Source organism: Electrophorus electricus, chromosome 22, assembly GCF_041902795.1.
Source record: "Electrophorus electricus isolate QZ-2024a chromosome 22, ASM4190279v1, whole genome shotgun sequence".
NCBI lineage: Eukaryota > Metazoa > Chordata > Actinopteri > Gymnotiformes > Gymnotidae > Electrophorus > Electrophorus electricus.
This window is the reverse complement of record NC_137518.1, coordinates 4,978,561-4,997,118: the sequence shown is the minus strand read 5'-3', so window position 1 is coordinate 4,997,118 and position 18,558 is coordinate 4,978,561. Positions and strand designations below refer to the sequence as shown.

Sequence of the window (18,558 nt, the reverse complement as noted above, 5' to 3'; positions counted from 1 at the left end):
TATGTAGCTAAAATTGCCAGTGTTCAAAAAGTAATGGTCAGTGAGAGCTAATGTACCTCTGCCACCCCTTGCACTTCAAAGATGTTAAGATGCTATAGTAACGATTCTTGAAGGTGTATCGAAAACAGTTTCTTCAAAACAGTTTGTTCTTGTAGTTACAAGTTCATGTGGTTTTGTTAACATTTGGTTGGATTAACGAAAACTAACCTTTATTTAAATAGTTGTTTATTAAACACTACAATGCGAGAATCTCGACTCCTTTTTAACACGGTCGTGAACTATTCTAGAAATGCAGTCGCAGTCTGTAGTCGTGAAGACCGCCATCAGATCTTCTGAACTACAAACATGGTGTATATATAAAAAAAACCGCTGCCAAATCACAAGAAGCAAATCTGAGCATCGATCGAACCTGGCCAACATGTCTTCCAATCAAAAGGCGCCAACTGGACTCTGTCCCTGGATTGAATAATCTAGATCCAATCAAAAGTGAGTGCGTGGTGCGGGGTAGTCAGGGAACCAATTGTGTTATGAAGAGTGGCAAGACAACCAATGGCGTGTAAGCATGGGCGGACCTTTTGTAGCAGGACGCTTCCTTGAATCATTACGTTTCGTACTCACGAACCGGTAGATCGTCCACCTGCACATAACTATATGAGACGTGCTGTACTTGTATCGTATTTTCTTTAAGTAGGTAGTGAGCTACGTTACAGTAATGTTATATTTAATTGGATTTTCGGTGGCTCTTGCCCTGGTCTTAATGCCGAGCAGCAGTGAGTCTTTGAAAGAGGGGGAGTGTGAAGGTGAGTTCATGTGTAAGATGATGCTAACCGCAGTAGTTAGCTGGATGCTTAGCGCAAACGTTACCGTGTTTAAACGTGCAGCAGTAATACTGGATGAGCGTTATTTAATCTTATGTTAATATGAACCCCCAAAAGACAGATTTAGGCAGACAGGTAAAGTGGCTAACTGCTTCATCTCACAGCTACTCTATAGTAAATGAAATGTCACAGAATGGGGAGCTCCGTTTGCCGGTACAGCTTGTGTATAGCGCTGGGGCTTGGTAGCTAGTTAGCTACATTGCAAGTGGATTGAAATACATTTAAGTAGCTAGTTAATTCATTAGCATTCGTATTTTGATTGTCCTGTAGATTCCAAGTCATCATGAGCCTAATGTGCCATTGACCAGCGATGATATTGAATATAGATATACCCATGTAGCGAGCCATGTATATCTGCCTAATTTTGCCTCAGGAGTACTTCCGGAATATTCAGAACTAATATCTGACAATAAAATGACGCGCATCTTTTATGAAAGTGCGAACTTCAGAGGTTTGGATAAAGATACAGTTGTGTAATCATGTTGTCTTTATATATAGACGGAGCTGTTTGTATTATGGGACTGTTCTATTAAAGACGGAGTGTGTAGAAAATGTAGTTATTAAAAAAAAGAACCTCTTGGAACATCTTGAGGCAGTCTGAAAGGGAATTTTCCAAGGTTCAGTAAAGACTCAAAGAACATTTTATGACAATGAAGTCACAATTATCGTAACATATTTTTGCTAACATGTATATGTTGTTATCCTAGTGTGTGTAAGCTTTCTGGGGAAGTTTTACCAGTCACTGAAAGATAATGATATCAAGTTCACGAATGATGCCATCGAAAATGCTCTGGTGAAAACCTGCAAAGAGGCGAAAGGAAAAGAAAATCGGCTGGTAAGGTGTTCATTTTCAACCTAACTTGTGCGAAATGTTTAATTTACCTTAATGTTTTATTTTAAAAATGTTTGCATCATTGCTCTCAGTGCTACTATATAGGAGCAACCAGTGATGCTGCTACGAAAATCATTAACGAGGTCTCCAAACCCTTGAGTTACCATGTGCCGGTGGAGAAGATATGTGAAAAGCTCAAGAAAAAGGATGGTCAGATCTGTGAACTTAAGTATGGTAAGATGTTGTTTCTTGTTTCTGGCAGCCTGTGACTAGCTAGAACTGTTGTGTTCCTCTCCTGTATTTGAAGGCAATCATGTATTGCACTGTTGTTGGATGTTTCTAGAACTATTTCAGCACCAGTTTAAGTTTTGCTATTGTTTTGTCTAGTCTGATGAAGCGGTGGATCCAGTAACTATAGCCACTATTTCCCCAAGGTTCAAGAACATTTGCATAGAAATAAAATGTATAGTGTTATCATCGCACTGAAGATTCCCAACTAGTTTATATCAGTGAAGAGATTGCCTGACCCTGAACAGCCTGAGTTTCTTTAAAATGTAAAGTAACACATTTCTTAGTGGTATCCTTGGACCTGAGACAAGGACTTTTGGTATCCTTGGATGTGTTTTACTCCTTGTGCCTTGCCGGACAACCGTGACACACACATCAGGTGCACCCTCTAGCTGCTCTGTCATGAAGCTTCCCAAGTATGAACAGAGAAGCAAATTCTCTCCCTGGCAGAAGGGGGCATCAGCTGACATCATGTATAGTGAATTCTGGGTCATGACACACATAACCTCAACAGATGACGAGTGAGCCACAGGTGTGCAAAAACAAAAAAAAAATTTCAACAGTAGTATTTGCCCATTGGAATGCATGTGAGAGAAATCGGAACTCAATCGAGTATTTGGTAAGACGAGTGCCATTTTAATGCATGAGAAGTGACATAATATGAGCTTCCATGGGAGCCCTCTTCTACTGTGTGCATGTGGGGAGATGCTCTATGTTCTGACTTCATTTAACACTATAAATTGCATGCTATTCTACTACATTTTGACTCATAAGCATAATTAAGTCCAAAATCTTATTACTTAAAGCCTAATTATCACAGTAAAACCTTTGCTTCAATTCAGTCAAGTCACAATTGCAGTGCAGAAATGAAATTGCTTGGCAGCACACAAGTTTCCACTGGCATTTCCACTAGTCATCTCTGTTTTTCAGGGTTGTTTTTGACACAGTGGGTGAGCAGTATTTGCATTGGAAATGTATGGGCGAAGATTTGCTTGTCACATGCATTAAAAGCATTCCATAAATTTCTGAAATCAAGCTTGTTGATTATGGAACCTCAGAAGTGTCAGCTTTCACTTGCAAATTGGACATGGTGCTATTTGAATATTTGTCACCTCTTCTGAGTGCATTTTTGTTCTTCTGTCCCCTAGACAAACAAGTGGACTTGAGCACGGTTGACCTGAAGAAACTCAAAGTGAAAGACCTGAAGAAAATCCTAGATGAGTGGGGTGAGTCCTGCAAAGGCTGCGTGGAGAAATCGGACTTCATCCGCAAGATCAACGAGCTCATGCCCAAGTACGCGCCCAGTGCGGCCAAGGCACGGACAGACCTGTAAACTCCTGTGGAGTTATGGGACTGAGGAGAGTAGCTAAAAGAATTGTGGGTGGGTGATTTGCGCTGTGCGGCTGATTGACCACCTAATGAGAACCGAAGATTTGTTTGTCATATTGCCCTTTAATCTAGTGGTAAACATTGAGTGACAGTGCAAGCATTTATCCTGAGCATTCCTTTTTCTTTTTTCCCTTTCAGTGAGAATTTAAAGTGATTATTGCATTGTTTCAGCAGGAAAAAGTAAAATACTTTTACTTTAACATGCCACCATTTGACTTAAGAGGAGCTGCTGTAGCCATTCCTTAGTCCTGGAGCGTTTGTCGCCGTTCTTTAGGATGGTGGGCAGTGGATGCTTCAAACAATCCCATGTGCATCAAACAGAATCAAGGCTTACCAAGAAAGCCACACAAAGCTAAATGCTAAAGTAAAAGTCCTGCATTGATGTCATATCACCCAGCTGATTTCACACATTAGTTTCACCTGTTGGCTTTTGCTAATTTCCAAAAGCAGGTGGTTGGGACCAAATTGCAGGTCAACGGTAAACTCAAACTCTGCCTCTGGAAACAGAGTCCTGTGAGCCCAGGGGAAAATGTTCCTGGAACTCATAAATGCCTGAGCAAGAGTGATGTTTAGCACAGAACATAAAACTTCTCATTGAAACAAGAAATAGCCTCGCTTAAGACTTTCCTTTATGAAAACATCAACAACATTTCTTGCACACTTGATTAAAGTGAAAAACCATGCCAGCAGATTGCAGGTTTACACCTAGATGGTATGGGTTATATTGCAAAACACTGTCAAAAGGATAGGCTTTTTTATTTGAGTATTATGAAATAGGAATGAGATTGATCTGCAATATACAAATGGACTTCTCTGTAAAACACATTTATTACAGTTGTACTATACTTTTTCATTAAAACAAGAAAATTACTGTATTTCCTTCTCTTTTGATTTTTAAACATTATACTTCTGGGAACTTTTGAGGTGGCTATGAGATTGGTAGCACTGTGCTAATTTCTTCCTGCATTATTTATGATAAAATATCAATTCTCTGGAGGTGGGATCCATGCAGAACAGAGGTATGTGCTGCCTGAGAAACAGCCCTGTTACATTGTGTCTAAATGTTCTGCATTATATCTGCCCTACCAGATGAGCTGCAGGAACTGCTGAATGCTTATCCTGTTACTGAAGACATCAGAAAGTTGGTCTTGAATTACTTTAGGATCATCCTGTTTTGATCATAGGGAGGGTTTTGGCTAAATTATATGCAAATATTGTTTATGCAAACAAAGCAGTTATAACTCGAGTAGAAATGCGCCTTCTTATCTTAAATGACTGCTTAGTGATGCACCACATTCACAGGCTGTGAATATCTGATTGATTGGTTATCTTGTGGAAAGGTATGTTTCAACGGTGTTTTAATTTCCTGCTCTCATAGCTACGTTATGTTATTACATATTACATTAGATATGTACATGTATTTGTTAGCATGCCTGTATGCGCATTTATGTAAGAATATATGAAATGAGCAGGAAACTACCCAGCAGAATTAGTGTTTTGTCTTCTACGCTGTAGCCATGTTAACATCACGAGTTACGTGATTATATATATAAAAAAGAAAAGCTCTATAGGCGTGCTTGTTCATCTGTATTATGGGAACCTTAACCTTAGAGAATGCGTAAAATGACAGGGGCACAATATTTAACTACTTGATCAGCTTTCGTGACATCAAGGGCTACATTGCCCAAGCTCCTCCCACCGGCGGAGCGCGCACATTCCTATTGTCCAAGATGGCGGCGTAGATGCAGGTTATACGATGCTTCTGTTTTTAATGCGTTTTTTGTTGTTTTTTTTAGTATAGTTGGACGTTTCTTTGCGCTATAAACGTGGGTTTAGCTTTTACTAAAGATACATTGATGCGCAGGGTCTCAAAGAACCGTGGAATTTTGTATCAAACGGGATTTTCTTTGCAGCCGCTGGGAAAAGTTTGAGCATCAAAATGAAAAGACAGGCCGAGCGGGACACTAGTCCCGCAAGAGCTATTGCCAAACGGATACGGGAGAGAGAGCGAGAACGAGAGGGGAACCGCAGGGAAGATGTACCGCCACCGCCGCTTGCTCTGCTGCTGGCGGAGAGTCGGAACTATCACAAACACCAGGCGCGGAGCCGAAGCAGGGAGCGGGAAAAGCCCCGGTTAAGAGAAGAACGAGCTGCCGCGGGAGATAGCCTGCATCACCGCCCGCACCACGAACTGGGTCTCCTCGGTCGGCCTCCGCTGCGGACTACACCAGTAATTCCCAAAGGTAAACCACCGACCACCGCAGACCTCCTTGGTAGCAGGGGAGCGAGTGGACTGGAGTACAAGACATTACTCATTAGCAACTTGGGTTCACAGTTATCAGACGAACATGTGGAGGACGGACTGTTTCACGAGTTTAAAAAGTTCGGAGACGTCAGTGTTAAATTGTCGCACACTCCAGAACTGGGCCGAGTCGCCTACGTGAATTTCAGGCAACCAGATAACGCGAGAGAAGCGCGGCACGCCAAAGCCAGGCTGGTGCTGTATGACCGGCCGCTTAAAGTTGAACCCATGTATATGCGTCGCCGCAGCTGCACGCCGCCTGATGTTAGCTATGTGCCTCTGCACGGTCCTTATCCCTACAGACAACGCTCTCTCTCTCCGGGTGCCGGAGGCAGTGCAATTCGAGATGTGCGACCCCGACATTACGTCGAGGGCATTGGACTTAGCAGAGAACGCGAGCGTGTTTTGGACTATTACAGCGCCTTGGAAGAGAGAAGCCGTACCTATGCTTACCAACTGCCTGATGAGGATTTAAAACCAGAGGATGATCAGAGAGCCACCAGGAATTTGTTTATTGGCAACCTGGATCACAATGTGTCTGAAGCAGAACTGAGGCAAGGCTTTGACAAGTATGGGATCATCGAGGAGGTCGTTATTAAACGTCCTGCCCGTGGACAGGGGGGTGCGTATGCGTTCCTGAAATTCCAGAATTTGGACATGGCTCACAGGGCCAAAGTAGCCATGCAGGGCCGCCTTATCGGCGGCAACCAGGTGAAGATTGGCTATGGGAAGGCCAACCCCACCACCCGCCTTTGGGTAGGGGGCCTAGGCCCCAACACCTCTCTGGCAGCCCTGGCCCGGGAGTTTGATCGTTTTGGTAGCATCCGCACCATCGACTACGTTAAAGGGGACAACTTTGCCTACATTCACTACGAGAGTCTGGATGCGGCGCAGGCTGCCTGTGCCCAGATGCGCGGTTTCCCATTGGGTGGCCCCAGCCGCCGCCTTCGCGTAGACTTTGCAAAGGCGGAGGAGACCAGGGCGTACCCACAGCAATACCAGCCAACCCTCCCGCTACCGGCACACTACGACGTCCTGGGTGACGGTTATGGTCGTCACCGCAGCCTGGAGCGAGAGCTGAGAGCGCGGGTGCGCTCTCCATCACACCCTCTGTTTGGCGAGCGTGAGCGTGACTGGAGCCCCCCCAAAGGCCTGGAACGGCGAGCAAATCCGGAGGCGTTCGGCCGGGGGAGGCCCCGCAGTCGGAGCAGAGAGCGCTGGACGAAGGAGAGGGACGCAGAGAAGGTGGCTGGGAAGGGCTGGGAGGAGCGCCGCAAGCGCCGGAGCCGGAGCAAGAGCCGCAGCAGGAGCCGCAGCGTCAGCCCCGGCGAGCGTATGTACGAAGAGAGAGGTCGTCCCAGGACGAGGGGAGTAGCTCCCTCCACCCCAGAGGACAGCCCCGACCGGGGCCGCGGCCGGCTCCCCGACTCCACCTCTGAGCCCCAGGACCACACCCCTGACAGCAGCCGGCACTCGGGTGACGATCGGCCGGCGCAGGATGATGCCGGCCACGCACGGAAGGGAGGTGAGCCAGAGCGCAACCACCACAAGAATGAAGCGGACCCAGACTCGCAGACAGACAAGCCCCGCGGCGAGGCCAAGAAGCCGGGCACTCTCTCGGAGTACGCACAGACCCTGAGCCGAGTGTGGCACGGTTCGCTGGTTCTGAAGAACAGCTGCTTCCCCACCCACATGCACATGCTCGAGGGAGGGACCAGCTTCCTCCTTTCCCTCATGAAGGACAATCAGGTGGGTGGGACCAAGATCGCTCAGCTCAAGATAGCCCAGAGGCTGCGGCTGGACCAGCCCAAGCTGGACGAGGTAACCCGCCGCATCAAGCTGGGCGGCCCCGATGGCTATGCGGTCCTGCTGGCTGTCCAGGGCCCCATGGACCGTGAATCGCCCCCTCCGGAGCCGGGCCTCCAGAAACGTCTGCTCCGCAACCTGGTAACCTACCTCAGGAACAAGCAGGCTGCCGGAGTCATCGGTCTCCCCCTCGGAGGGCCCAGGGAGCGTGAGGTGGGGGGTATGCTTTACGCCTTCCCTCCCTGCGACTTCTCCCAGCAATACCTGCAGGCTGCTCTCAAAACACTGGGCAGAGTAGATGAGGAGCACCTCGTTGTCGTGGTCGTAAAAGACTCACCTTAATACTGCTTCGCTTCCGTTCCAGCCACTGTTTTCTTTAGAAAATATGGAGTCTTCCGATTTGAACACTCCCAACCGTAAGTGGATAAAAAGACCAGCTTTGCTTGTCATAGTGGATATGGTTACGGCCTTTCACGCAGACTCGCCCGCTTAATGGTGGACATATTTGGTTCCTTTCCAAACAGTTTTGAAACGGCTTGGCATTTTTGTCCTTGGTGGGTTTTTTTGTTTATATATATATATATATATATATATATATATATATATATATATATATATATATATATATTATATAAAATGTGAGAAACTTGATGGAAAGTTGTTTTTAATTCTGTTTTTAATGACTGCATTCTAGTTTCTGATTGTACCTCATTTTAAAGTGTCTTTTTCTGATCTTGCATGCAAGAGGCGGTTTTACTGAATTTCCTCACCAGAGATCTGGTGTGATGATTGAGTATTTGATAGGAAATCAGGCATAATGTTTTGTATTGAAGCCTTATTCCCCCCTCAGTAACTTAATGGTTCCTTTCCCCAGTGCAAGCTACTGGAGTTTTTTGTCTGTTTTTCCTTATGCTGACAGACCAAGTTAATCTAAACCATGCTGTGTCCCGTATGTAATACTTGCGAGAGCAGTTTACTTGTTACAGGGGAGGCACTTGTACCCGCACAGTCAACCTCTACCTCTGAAATCATTTAGTGTCAGGTAATTTTGCCAGCCTGAAAATCAGTTTGTTTTCAGTAACATTTCTGACATGCATTAATCAAAACTTCTTCAAAAAAAGGAAAAAAAAAAACCAAACAAACCGATGAGTTGTATCCAGCGACACTAATGTTCAGAAATAGTACAAACTAAAACTTGTGCACTAGTATAATGGTTGTGTAGTATGCCATTAGTTTGTTTTTAAATGTTATGTTTTTCCACAGCTCTCTCCCCAGTTTACCTAATGGGAAGTCATTTAAGAACATATGAAGTTGACATTGTGCTTAAACACTGCCCACAATGATTTTAAATGAACTCCAGCTGCACTGACTGAATTCCATTTCGACTTTTTATGAAGGGGTACCCATTGTTCCAGCAGCTCACACTACAGAGAATGACAGCTGCTTCTTAGATATTGTTTTATAGCCTGTTCTCTGCTCTTCTGGATGCTCCATTTTGTTCTCAAACATGTAGCCTTTTTTGTTGTATCTGTTTGTATTTGAACAATGGTATGCCATATGAAAATGTAAGTAAACATTTCATGCTTTTGTTTTTAATCCTCTCTGGTGCTTTAATTCCTGATTCTGAGGGCTGGTATGATCATACTGATATCAAAGGCATGCGTCCCCCAGTTCATAATGATGCCCAAATACCTCATATTCCAGTCCCTGAGCCTATATCCTGTCTCCATAGCTACCTATTTTGATCCATGCTTCAGAAGACTAATGTGGAGGTTAGTTGTAACCAGGCAACGATGCTCACAAGTGAGCTATTGCATCAATACAAGGAGAGGCACGGGAAGTTGAAAAAGTAGTTAACGTTTTGGTCTGTTCCTTGGTGGTGTTTATCGCCACTAGATGGCAGTGTGTCCACAGAGTTTCTTTTTGTGCAAACTGGTTCCAAGGCAGCCCTGCTGTGCAAACGCGAAATAGCTTTAGGGTATAGATTTGGCAGTGCATATTAAACACTGAACTAATTTTTTCCAGCTTAATAATGCCCAATCTTTAACATTTGACATTTAAATTTCCACAGTAATTCATAGGATGAAGATGTATTCCTCATATAAATAAGTTAATATCACAACTTGTGAATATTTATTAGCTTTGCTCTAACTGCATGAGCTAACAGGCTCATGAGCTAAAAGACCATCATTAAGGCTGCAAGTGTCATTAAAGTTTGTCTCTAAGCATCTGGGTCAAACACTCCTGCAAAGGAATGCTTGTATCTAGAAAGCTGACTGAGTGCAAAGTCATTTTTGCAAGACATCTTTTCCATTACCTCAAATGGCAAAACAGGAAATCATAAAATGCACAACAAACTGCATACTTTGCAGTGATATGAAAAATGACAAAAATGGAAATTTATTTATTTATTTTAAAGACCTGATTGACGAATGTTTATGCTGGTTTAGCAGCAGTAGTCGGTGTTTTACTGAACTTTACTGAACAATCCAAAACAATGGAAATGTTCTTGTTTCCCCCACTGTGTGCAGCAAATGAAGTTGTGTAATGATCCAAAGAGGATCCTTATATTTGCAGCCTTCTCTATAAAGGTGTCTTATTTTGTCCCTGGTAAATAATGTCCAGCCCAATTCAGAGTCTTAATTAAAATCATGAGTTTGAAAATAGTGTTCATTGTCGCTACAGTTTAGTGGTAGATTGAGTGAGCTATTTTTTTCAGTTTTTAAACATAGGTTAAAATGTTTTTCTTAAGTAGAGAAACCATAGGTTCCTGCTGTGTGTTATTCAAACTACTGCTGTTCTACATGTATTATCAAGGACATATTCTAAAAAGGTACCATTTACAGAGTATTAAAGTAACCTTAAGCTGTGGAGTTGACAGACATGCCCAGTAATTCGCCAGTGTCCTCAGAAGGACTTGTTTCCACATCCCACTTGAAAACAAATTGGACCCTGAGCCTGGCCTCTGTTCCCTGCAAACAGTCGAACCCTGGGAACCAAGGCACTGTGAACAGTAAACACATCCCTCAACTGTTTTGCCATAATTAGGCCAAGCAGAAACCCCAGCCATTTCGCTTCCCTCTTAATCAGCTGACCAAGCTCCAGTTGTCTGGATCCGCAGGAGCGTCTCGCTTGACGGATCTTCCAGAACCTTCCAGCTGACGATGCTCGCTGCACTCCCTTGGCTTTGACTGACGTGCTGCTTAATTGAGTGGACTCCTCAGTCTTCAGAAGGCAGGTCATTCTAGAGTGTCTTACGCCAGTATTATTAAGAGAGTTTTTTGTGCTTTGTCCGTGGGCTGCATTTTCCACTGTATGGGTGAACCCAGAAAAAGGGGTAAAAGTGCTGTGGTAAGATTCTGTAGAGTCACTAGACATCCTAGCCATAGACTCATTGAAAAGTGTGGGTTTACTTATGAGGGTTTCTCATACTCCTTTTGAATTTAACCCTGGAATAATACAAAACAAAATCCATTTTAAAGGTGGTTGTGCACTGAATTCTAATGTAATCCTCTTTTTTTAAAGATATATTTTATATGTCTCTCTTTAGAAAAAAGCTGATATTAGCAGTGGCTATCTTCATGCACTTAACTAGTGCAGGAGAATAAAACCTGTAAATCACACACATGACAATTGTTTTACACAATATAGTTTTAAGCATGGCTCTGAGAATGTATAATGCAGACACTCACTCACTACCCAGCGCCTGCCTGCACCTACATTCAGTGGACACGTTACTAAGTTTCTCTCTCTTGTCATTCAGAAATGTTCAGTTGGTCTCATTCCATGGTCAAGTGTTTTAACTGCAGGACCACTGCTGTTTGGATATCACTGGGGCAGTGGACCACTGTCAGCGCAGAAGTGACATTGGCATTTTAGCAGATATTGCACTGACATAAGAGCATCAGACACAGCAATGTTACTCAAGTTTGCAAAGATGCAAATGTCCCTGCTGGGTCGAGTGGTCTTCCATCCAAAACTGTAGCCAGTAAAAATGCAAGTGGTGAGTCAGCTGTCATGGGGCTTGGTGGTCTGAGATCACAAGGCAAACTAAGACTACACACCCCCGGCAAAAGCTGTGGCCAAGTTTCCCTGGCAATCAGTGGGAGAGCAGATCTGGGAGGTGTGAGATGCTGGCAAAATGGAGCGCTTTTTTTTTTCTGTATTCATGTAGCGTGACTTCTAAGAATTTACTATCTTCTCGGGCTCGCTATACTTGGATTTAGCCTGACTGGCTGCCTTCAGGCAGATTTTGATTTCCTGTTTTAGATAAAATATTATTTTACTATATAACGTGTTTAGACAGTGCAGTGTTGGTGTGGAAGAGTAGCTGGAAGAGTGTGGAAGTGATGTGTCGGTACGGTTCTGTCCACTTGTGCATTTTATCTACTTTTACACAACTGACCCAGCTTATGAAAGACTGGATAATTAGCTGATGAGATCATGTTGGAGTGGGAAAAACTCAAAAACATGCTGGGCATGGTAGCGTTTCTCTACTGCAGGAGGCTGCTGTTTTTTTGAGACCTGTGTTATAATAGCAGTCAATTCCTCTGCTCTCAGGGTTTAAAGGCTCAAAGGGGTGTTTTAGTACACAGATTCCTCACATGTTACATGTTTAGCCAGAGAGTCTTAATGGAATACCATTTCGTGAACTTTGGCTCTGTTCTCTCCAGTCTACCGTGATCCTTCATGTGGGGCACTCAGGACAGAAGTTCCCCATAAAGGGGGTGGGGGGTGCTGTGCAGCCATGGACTACTGGCCCGGGCATTTATTTAAAAAAAAAAAAAAAAAAGAAGACACTTCTTAGATTTAGAACCTCAGGAAAATATTAGTCCTGCATTTCATTTCATTTAACGACAAGTAAACCCAATATATTACTCATGTTTCCTGTGTTATATTTCACATTATTCTTGATATTCTTGATGCATCTGCTATGTGGTAAACTTTCTTTGATAACCCATGGAAGTTGTGCTGGAATGATGTATTATTACACTGCTGGGTTCGCCAGGTCCCTGTACATTGCAGACATATAGCCAAAAATCCTTGCTCAGGTTCACACGTGGATAGGAAAGCTATGGTAATGGCAAGAGACACTCCCTGAAACTGCGTTTTCGGCAAGGAAGACCACTATTCCGGTAGAGGCAGCCACAGCAGAGGAGAGCATGTAAACAGAGCAACTCTAACACATGCTCACACCTGTTCTCTGTGCACAGATAATTACTGTGCAAAGATAATGCCCGGTCGGTGCACATGGGTAATGCCCCCTCGCAAAGATAATGCCCTGTTTTTGCACAGATAATACCCTCTCTATGCATAGCGATAATTCCTGTTCTTTGCACAGGGATACTGGCCAGTATTTGCACAGGTAATATCCTTTGCTAAAAAAAGATCTTATGAACAGTGTAAAAAAAAAAATCCTGATTAATATTAGTCCTGTCTGCCAATCATCCTGTGTCAGTTTACCTCAGTTTATCACAGCTATTTCACTGTTTCCAGAATTAGATGTCTGCAAGCTGAATTCAGAGAGGAGTAAAATATGTTAAAAGAGCTGTCTGCAGAGTCCTGCCATCCTACCTCATATGCCACTATGAATATAGGCCTACATATTTAGTTCAGTAAGGTTTATGCAAATGGTTATGGTTAATATCAAATGATTTTAAAGGAATTTAAAAAGAATTGTTCAGGCCTTTTATAGTGATTGTTGGTTTATACAACTAAATTATAGTTTCCTGTTGTGAATTGACTGTAAGTAACTTTTTTGGTTCAATTCAGGTGTGTGCTTATTTATTTATTGTAGGAGCACATTTAGCATTTCCAAAAAAATCCAATATTACTTAAAAAGGAAACACTTTCAGTAATTTAAAATGAAACATTTTTTTGTGAAATGCATTCTTCTACAGTAAACCAAATTTTAACAAAATGACGGAAAGCCTGGACCGTGTTTAAAACACAGACGTTTCTCCTACAACCAAAAGCCTAAAGCCGTTTCTGTCATCTTCCCTTAGTTACTATCACCAGTTGCCCTTGGCTGTTAGAACCCTGCTGCTGTCCTCTCAGCCCGATAGACATGCCAGCTCTCTCCAGCTACCTGGGTTCTTAATCCCTCCTGTGTGTTTCAAGCCCGAAGTGCTCAACTGTGGGGGGGTAGGAAGCACCCCCGTATCACTATCGACAATGTCCGTACGAGCACAGGGTGGTAATAAAAGCCCCCCAGGCAAGCTGCAAGATCGTGGATGTTCTATTGTTTGCCATAAGATGCTTTCTTCTATCTTACTGCAAAATGGGACCACTCTCACCACGTGCTGGGGAAAACAGGCAGCGCATTAGCAACATCCTATATTACAAGTTCTAAAAGCAATTTATCTGTCTCATTCCATGCCCTGTGGAAGTATCTCTCTTCTTTTTTCAAATGTTCAAATTTCTGAATAAGCCCAAATTCACTTTGGTGGGTGAGGGGGTATATATGAGGCTGATGGATCTTTTGAAAAGCTTCTTGCTGTGCTGAGGCAGCAACATCTCTGACCTGTATATGTCTGATTGACTTAACGTGCTCCTCTGCACCTGCAGGTTTTAACCACAACTCTTCAGCACACGCACCAAGATGTAGGTTGGGAGGGGGAGTTGTTTCAGTAACCGTCTCTCATACCCCATGTAGGCTCTATTGTGGTTTGTATCATGTCCCTAAATAAACAGAATATCTCTGTAAATAACTTTTATGTCAGATATTGGAGAAATGGAATAACTTGGTGAAATAAAGTTTTTTGGCACTGGTAATTGCACCAAAGGTTGTTTACAGCACAAACCCATGAAAATAACAAAATGTACATTTTGTTGTGCAAATTTTCTTTCTCCAAATACACCGGTGGGCCGAGTTCTTTCTCAGTGCGGTTTTGACCATGCTCCTTTTACCATAAATCTCATTACCTAATTGTTTTGCTCTCTTTGGCTTTCATGATCAATTGCCCACCAGGCTGAGGTCCTGTGGGAACCGTCCAAGCTCGTCTGTTGCCGAGGGGGTCATGTGTGAGCACGGAGTGTTTCCCGGTAGCAGCCCATCGACCTGGGGCACTCACTGTAGGCCAGGCTGGTTGCTCTTAAAGCTCGGGAAATGGAGGGCAAAAGTAATGAAATATTAATGTGGAATCATGAGAGCTCCAATGAAATCCATTAAAGTGGTGGGGGGTGTTTAGTGGGGGGGGGGGGGGGGGGGGTCAATGAAACATAGCCACCCCACCCATCTCAGTCAACCAGACCAGAATGGAAACAAGATCTGTAGATGTGGCTGCTGTTATCTCTCCATATCAATTCTAACAAGGAGTGCCCATGATGTAACCCTCAGTTTTGACCAGCCCCTAGCAAGCCACAGCCAAGACCAGCACTGGCTGTAATACAGTCAAAAAGCTATAGCTGTGGTGGCTTAGTGTGATGCAACAGGGCCCGAATGTGACAACCCTGTTTGCGGTTCTGCTGAACTGTACTTCAAAGCTGTATCTAAAAGTAGTAGTAGTATGTGACAGACAGTTCAGCTGTTGTTGCTTTGGGCCCAAGTTGCCTTCAGCTATCAACAATATGTCATGGTACGAATGTAACAACAGTGGGAGAGTTCTCATCCAGGAGCAGCCACAGTATTTCTTCATTTTGTTCATGTTATTTCCAAGTTTTGTTGAAGCACGTGTCTCTTGCACCCAGAAGCTGGCTTCGACTCATCTTACCCCAGCACCACGTAGATCGGCCCAAAACCTATGCCTGTCTTCAGTCTGGCAGTCAGAAGAAAGAGGCCCTAAGTCTCTTGGGCGACGATTTGGGTGACTGACAGCATGGCTTCCAAGGACACCTGGTGGAATGTAGTGCACCAACAGCAACGCTAGGTGCACTGTGTTAACAGAGGCGTGGTGGAGCACGAGCAACACATTATTTCTGCCACGCAGCAGCTGAGTGGCTTTCGGGACGCCAGGCAAATTTGTGACATACCTACCCTAGATGCTCAGGGCATTGTTGCACGGCTACGAAATGAAGCTCCTCTCTGCCACTAAGCCCATCATAGTCTCACAAAAGCCGACCAAAAGTCTAGGCGAGGAGAGAGGCATCTCTCTAAAACAATAGGGAGCATGTTTTATCAGTGAGAGATTATGTATTTTTAAACCATGAACTGAGCACAATGGCTCAGCCAGCACAGCACTGCTGAGGTTTATTCTTAAACAGCACCATTTGCTTCTATTACCCATGATCCTCTTTAGGAGTAGACACAGTTACTGTTTTGTTTAAAGGGGCAGCTGAGTGAATACCTTCCTCCAATTTTACACTTAGCCACTGAAGTAGTACACTACCCATGGAATTCTACACTTTATAGGAAACGGGGAGAAAATTTGGTTATGATTTAAACATCTACTTTTTCATATAGAAACTGGCTCCTCCTGGTACCAATCTCTCTCTCTCTCTCTCTCTCTCTCTCTCTCTCTCTCTCTCTCTCTCTCTCTCTCTCTCTCTCTCTCTCTCTATATATATATATATATATATATATATATATATATATATATATATATATATAACACCCCCACACACACACTTTGCTTTGCCGAAGGACCCGTGTCCTTAGTATTAATAGTATTTATTCCTATTAGGTCATATGTCGCGATATATAACAAAATAGCAGTAAGATCAGACCCTTCATTTCACTACTGTATTAAGATGTAGGATCTCAAAGCCTGTTGGACAGAGGTCTTTGGGCTTCTTCTTGGCAGATGCTGACCCCGGGGGGGGGGGGGGGGGGGCTCCTGGCTGGCAGATGGCTGACTACATGGGGGCCAGAGGCACCAGGCATCTCCTTCTCCTTCTCTTTCAGCCCTGTGATTGATCCCATTCTTTGATTGTCCTCGTGGTCCTTCAGGAAGATCTGCTCTGTCCCAGTGGGACACTGAAACAGGACACTTCTAGATGCTCCACGTATGAGGTCAGGAGTGCTGTTGTATTGGACTGTGGCGTCGACATCACTCAGAGAGAGAGTGTTTGAGTGTGTGTGTATGTGTGTGTTTGTGTGTGTGTTTATCACTCATTCTGGTTGAAAGGGTGCAGTAGTCGCAGTCACAGTTTCCTTGTTATGGTTCCTTTGTACAGTACAAAGGTAAAGAAAGCAGAGTTGTAGAAATGCTTGAACAAAGATCATACAATTGGGCTACATAAGCACGATATATAGCCCAGTCATGTCACCTACACAGACCATTAGCTCACAATCACCGTGAATTGTCCCCTCCATTTGTACTCAGCACAGTGATTTGTGCTGAATAAGTTGATAAATTAGTAAGTGACTCCTAATGATGCATAACAATAACAGTAATACCTCCCCATGCAGTCGAGCCACTTGGATTTCAACTTTTACTTATTGCCACAGCAACGAATCAAATACACTAAAAGCAATAAACTGAACTATACTGGTTATTACGGCAGAGCTTTTGTGATGCGTGAGATTTGATTGGTTAGCCGTGAGTACTGAGAAGTATGATATAATCATGGAAGCCAGTGTACAAATTTACAGAAAATATTCTCATAGTCTCCCACAATCCCTTCCTGTGTATGCAGACGGACAAGAAAATACTAATGACTTATGCTTTGCAGTGTGGACAGGGTTTCCGCTTACTGGTAGCCATTAGGACAGGTCTGAGTGTAGGCGGACCTGCTTAAAGATTAGCTGTCATTCTTTTAAGAGGCAAAAATAAGGCCAGACCCGCCCTGGGGAATAAGAGCTGGCTGATGATGGGGTTTAGCACACTTGGACGAGTCGCGCCAAATGGATTTCTAGCCGCAACAGTTGGCTTGGATTTGGGGATGTTTTCCAAGTAAGAACGATGTCTTAAAGGATTTAAGCCTTTTTAGCATTCAATTTCAGCATTCCCCTATATACACATATTTACAATTTTTTTTTTTTTTTTTTTATAAATCAGTGATTTGTGGGAATACATAAATTAATTATGCGAATAATGCAACGAATGAATCAATAAAAGACTGAAGGCATTAAACAATGAATAAATGAGCAATGAGTGAATTAATAAATGAATGCGCAGCTAGCCACATGGGTAGTTAGCAGGAAATCATGTGGTTGTGACAAGTTTCACCTAGGACGAAAAAGGCTATGGGGAGAAGGTTGAAAAAACAACCCCAATCGTGTTCTTTTCCGTCTGCCAGACCACATTTTTTTGTCCCTTATTTCAATGATTCAGTATGACTAAGCAGACTTTATGAGTGCAAGCAGGTTCCCTCTTAGCCATGATGAAGTAGAATAAATGAGAGCAAATATAACAAAAACAGGGGAAATAAATACATCTAAATCTATGGCATTTCAGAGTAAACTGCATCGGTCGAAACATGTATTACGACTCTAAAAACGATAGAAATAAATCAGTTAATAATCCAACTAAGTGAAAGTCAAGTGCAAAAGTGCGAAGACTACTGCTACATCAGCCGACGTCCATTGACAGCAAATGGATCGTTGGTTTACAGATAGGCCACTAGTTGGAACGGGAGAGTGCAGCGCACCTACCCCGAGCTCAGTGAGCCGCGGCAAGGGGCCTGCGGGGCCGGCAATTCCACACTAGCACGTGCACAATTACGAAACATTCGCTACCCAACCAACCATAACAACAGTTATTTCAGCCTGACTCCCGAATAACAAAGGTTCTAAGCAATGATATCATATATAGCAGTAATTAAATGAGAATGATAACCCTGACTGCCATCGTCTTTCTACAATCTAGCCAATCTAACGCTTGTTTAAAATCGGGGGGTGGGGGGGAGAGTACACTATTGATGTATATAGTATATTTATCGCTTTCTTTTTGTCCGTCTTTCCCCACTATTTGTTCTCATTAACGCTGCATACTCTTCTACACACTAAATGTTTCTGGCATTGATAAAAAGGCAATAGATGACTAAACTGGTTACGAAAGCCAAGTTGTAAGGCAGTTGGCTTTACCCTACAAGGCAACTATTTGATGTTAATGTAACGCACGCAAACATATCGCTTTCCAAACGAAACGCAGTGTCTTATTTTGGGGTTTATAATTTGTAGA

The 18,558-nt window shown here is 43.5% G+C and overlaps 2 protein-coding genes across 2 annotated transcripts; both read left to right on the top strand.

The window, feature by feature from the left end:
* The first annotated feature begins 598 nt into the window (after nucleotides 1–598).
* On the top strand, nucleotides 599–4,262 carry manf (mesencephalic astrocyte-derived neurotrophic factor). The gene is made up of 4 exons (XM_027001876.3): nucleotides 599–800; nucleotides 1,586–1,713; nucleotides 1,803–1,944; nucleotides 3,147–4,262. Exons 1-4 carry the CDS (start codon nucleotides 713–715, stop codon nucleotides 3,329–3,331), a joined length of 543 nt encoding a protein of 180 aa, XP_026857677.1. The 5' UTR covers nucleotides 599–712; the 3' UTR covers nucleotides 3,332–4,262.
* An 849-nt stretch (nucleotides 4,263–5,111) lies between these two features.
* On the top strand, nucleotides 5,112–9,091 carry rbm15b (RNA binding motif protein 15B). Its single transcript, XM_027001908.3, has one exon. The coding sequence runs from the start codon at nucleotides 5,327–5,329 to the stop codon at nucleotides 7,835–7,837; it is 2,511 nt and encodes an 836-aa protein (XP_026857709.3). The 5' UTR covers nucleotides 5,112–5,326; the 3' UTR covers nucleotides 7,838–9,091.
* Nucleotides 9,092–18,558: the final 9,467 nt, after the last annotated feature.

Coding starts and splice junctions, on each gene's coding strand:
- manf (XM_027001876.3), top strand. CDS start 713: ATGTTATATTTAATTGGATTTTCGGTGGCTCTTGCCCTGGTCTTAATG. Junction 801..1,585: donor GAAAGAGGGGGAGTGTGAAG/GTGAGTTCATGT, acceptor TTGTTATCCTAG/TGTGTGTAAGCTTTCTGGGG. Junction 1,945..3,146: donor GATCTGTGAACTTAAGTATG/GTAAGATGTTGT, acceptor TCTGTCCCCTAG/ACAAACAAGTGGACTTGAGC.
- rbm15b (XM_027001908.3), top strand. CDS start 5,327: ATGAAAAGACAGGCCGAGCGGGACACTAGTCCCGCAAGAGCTATTGCC.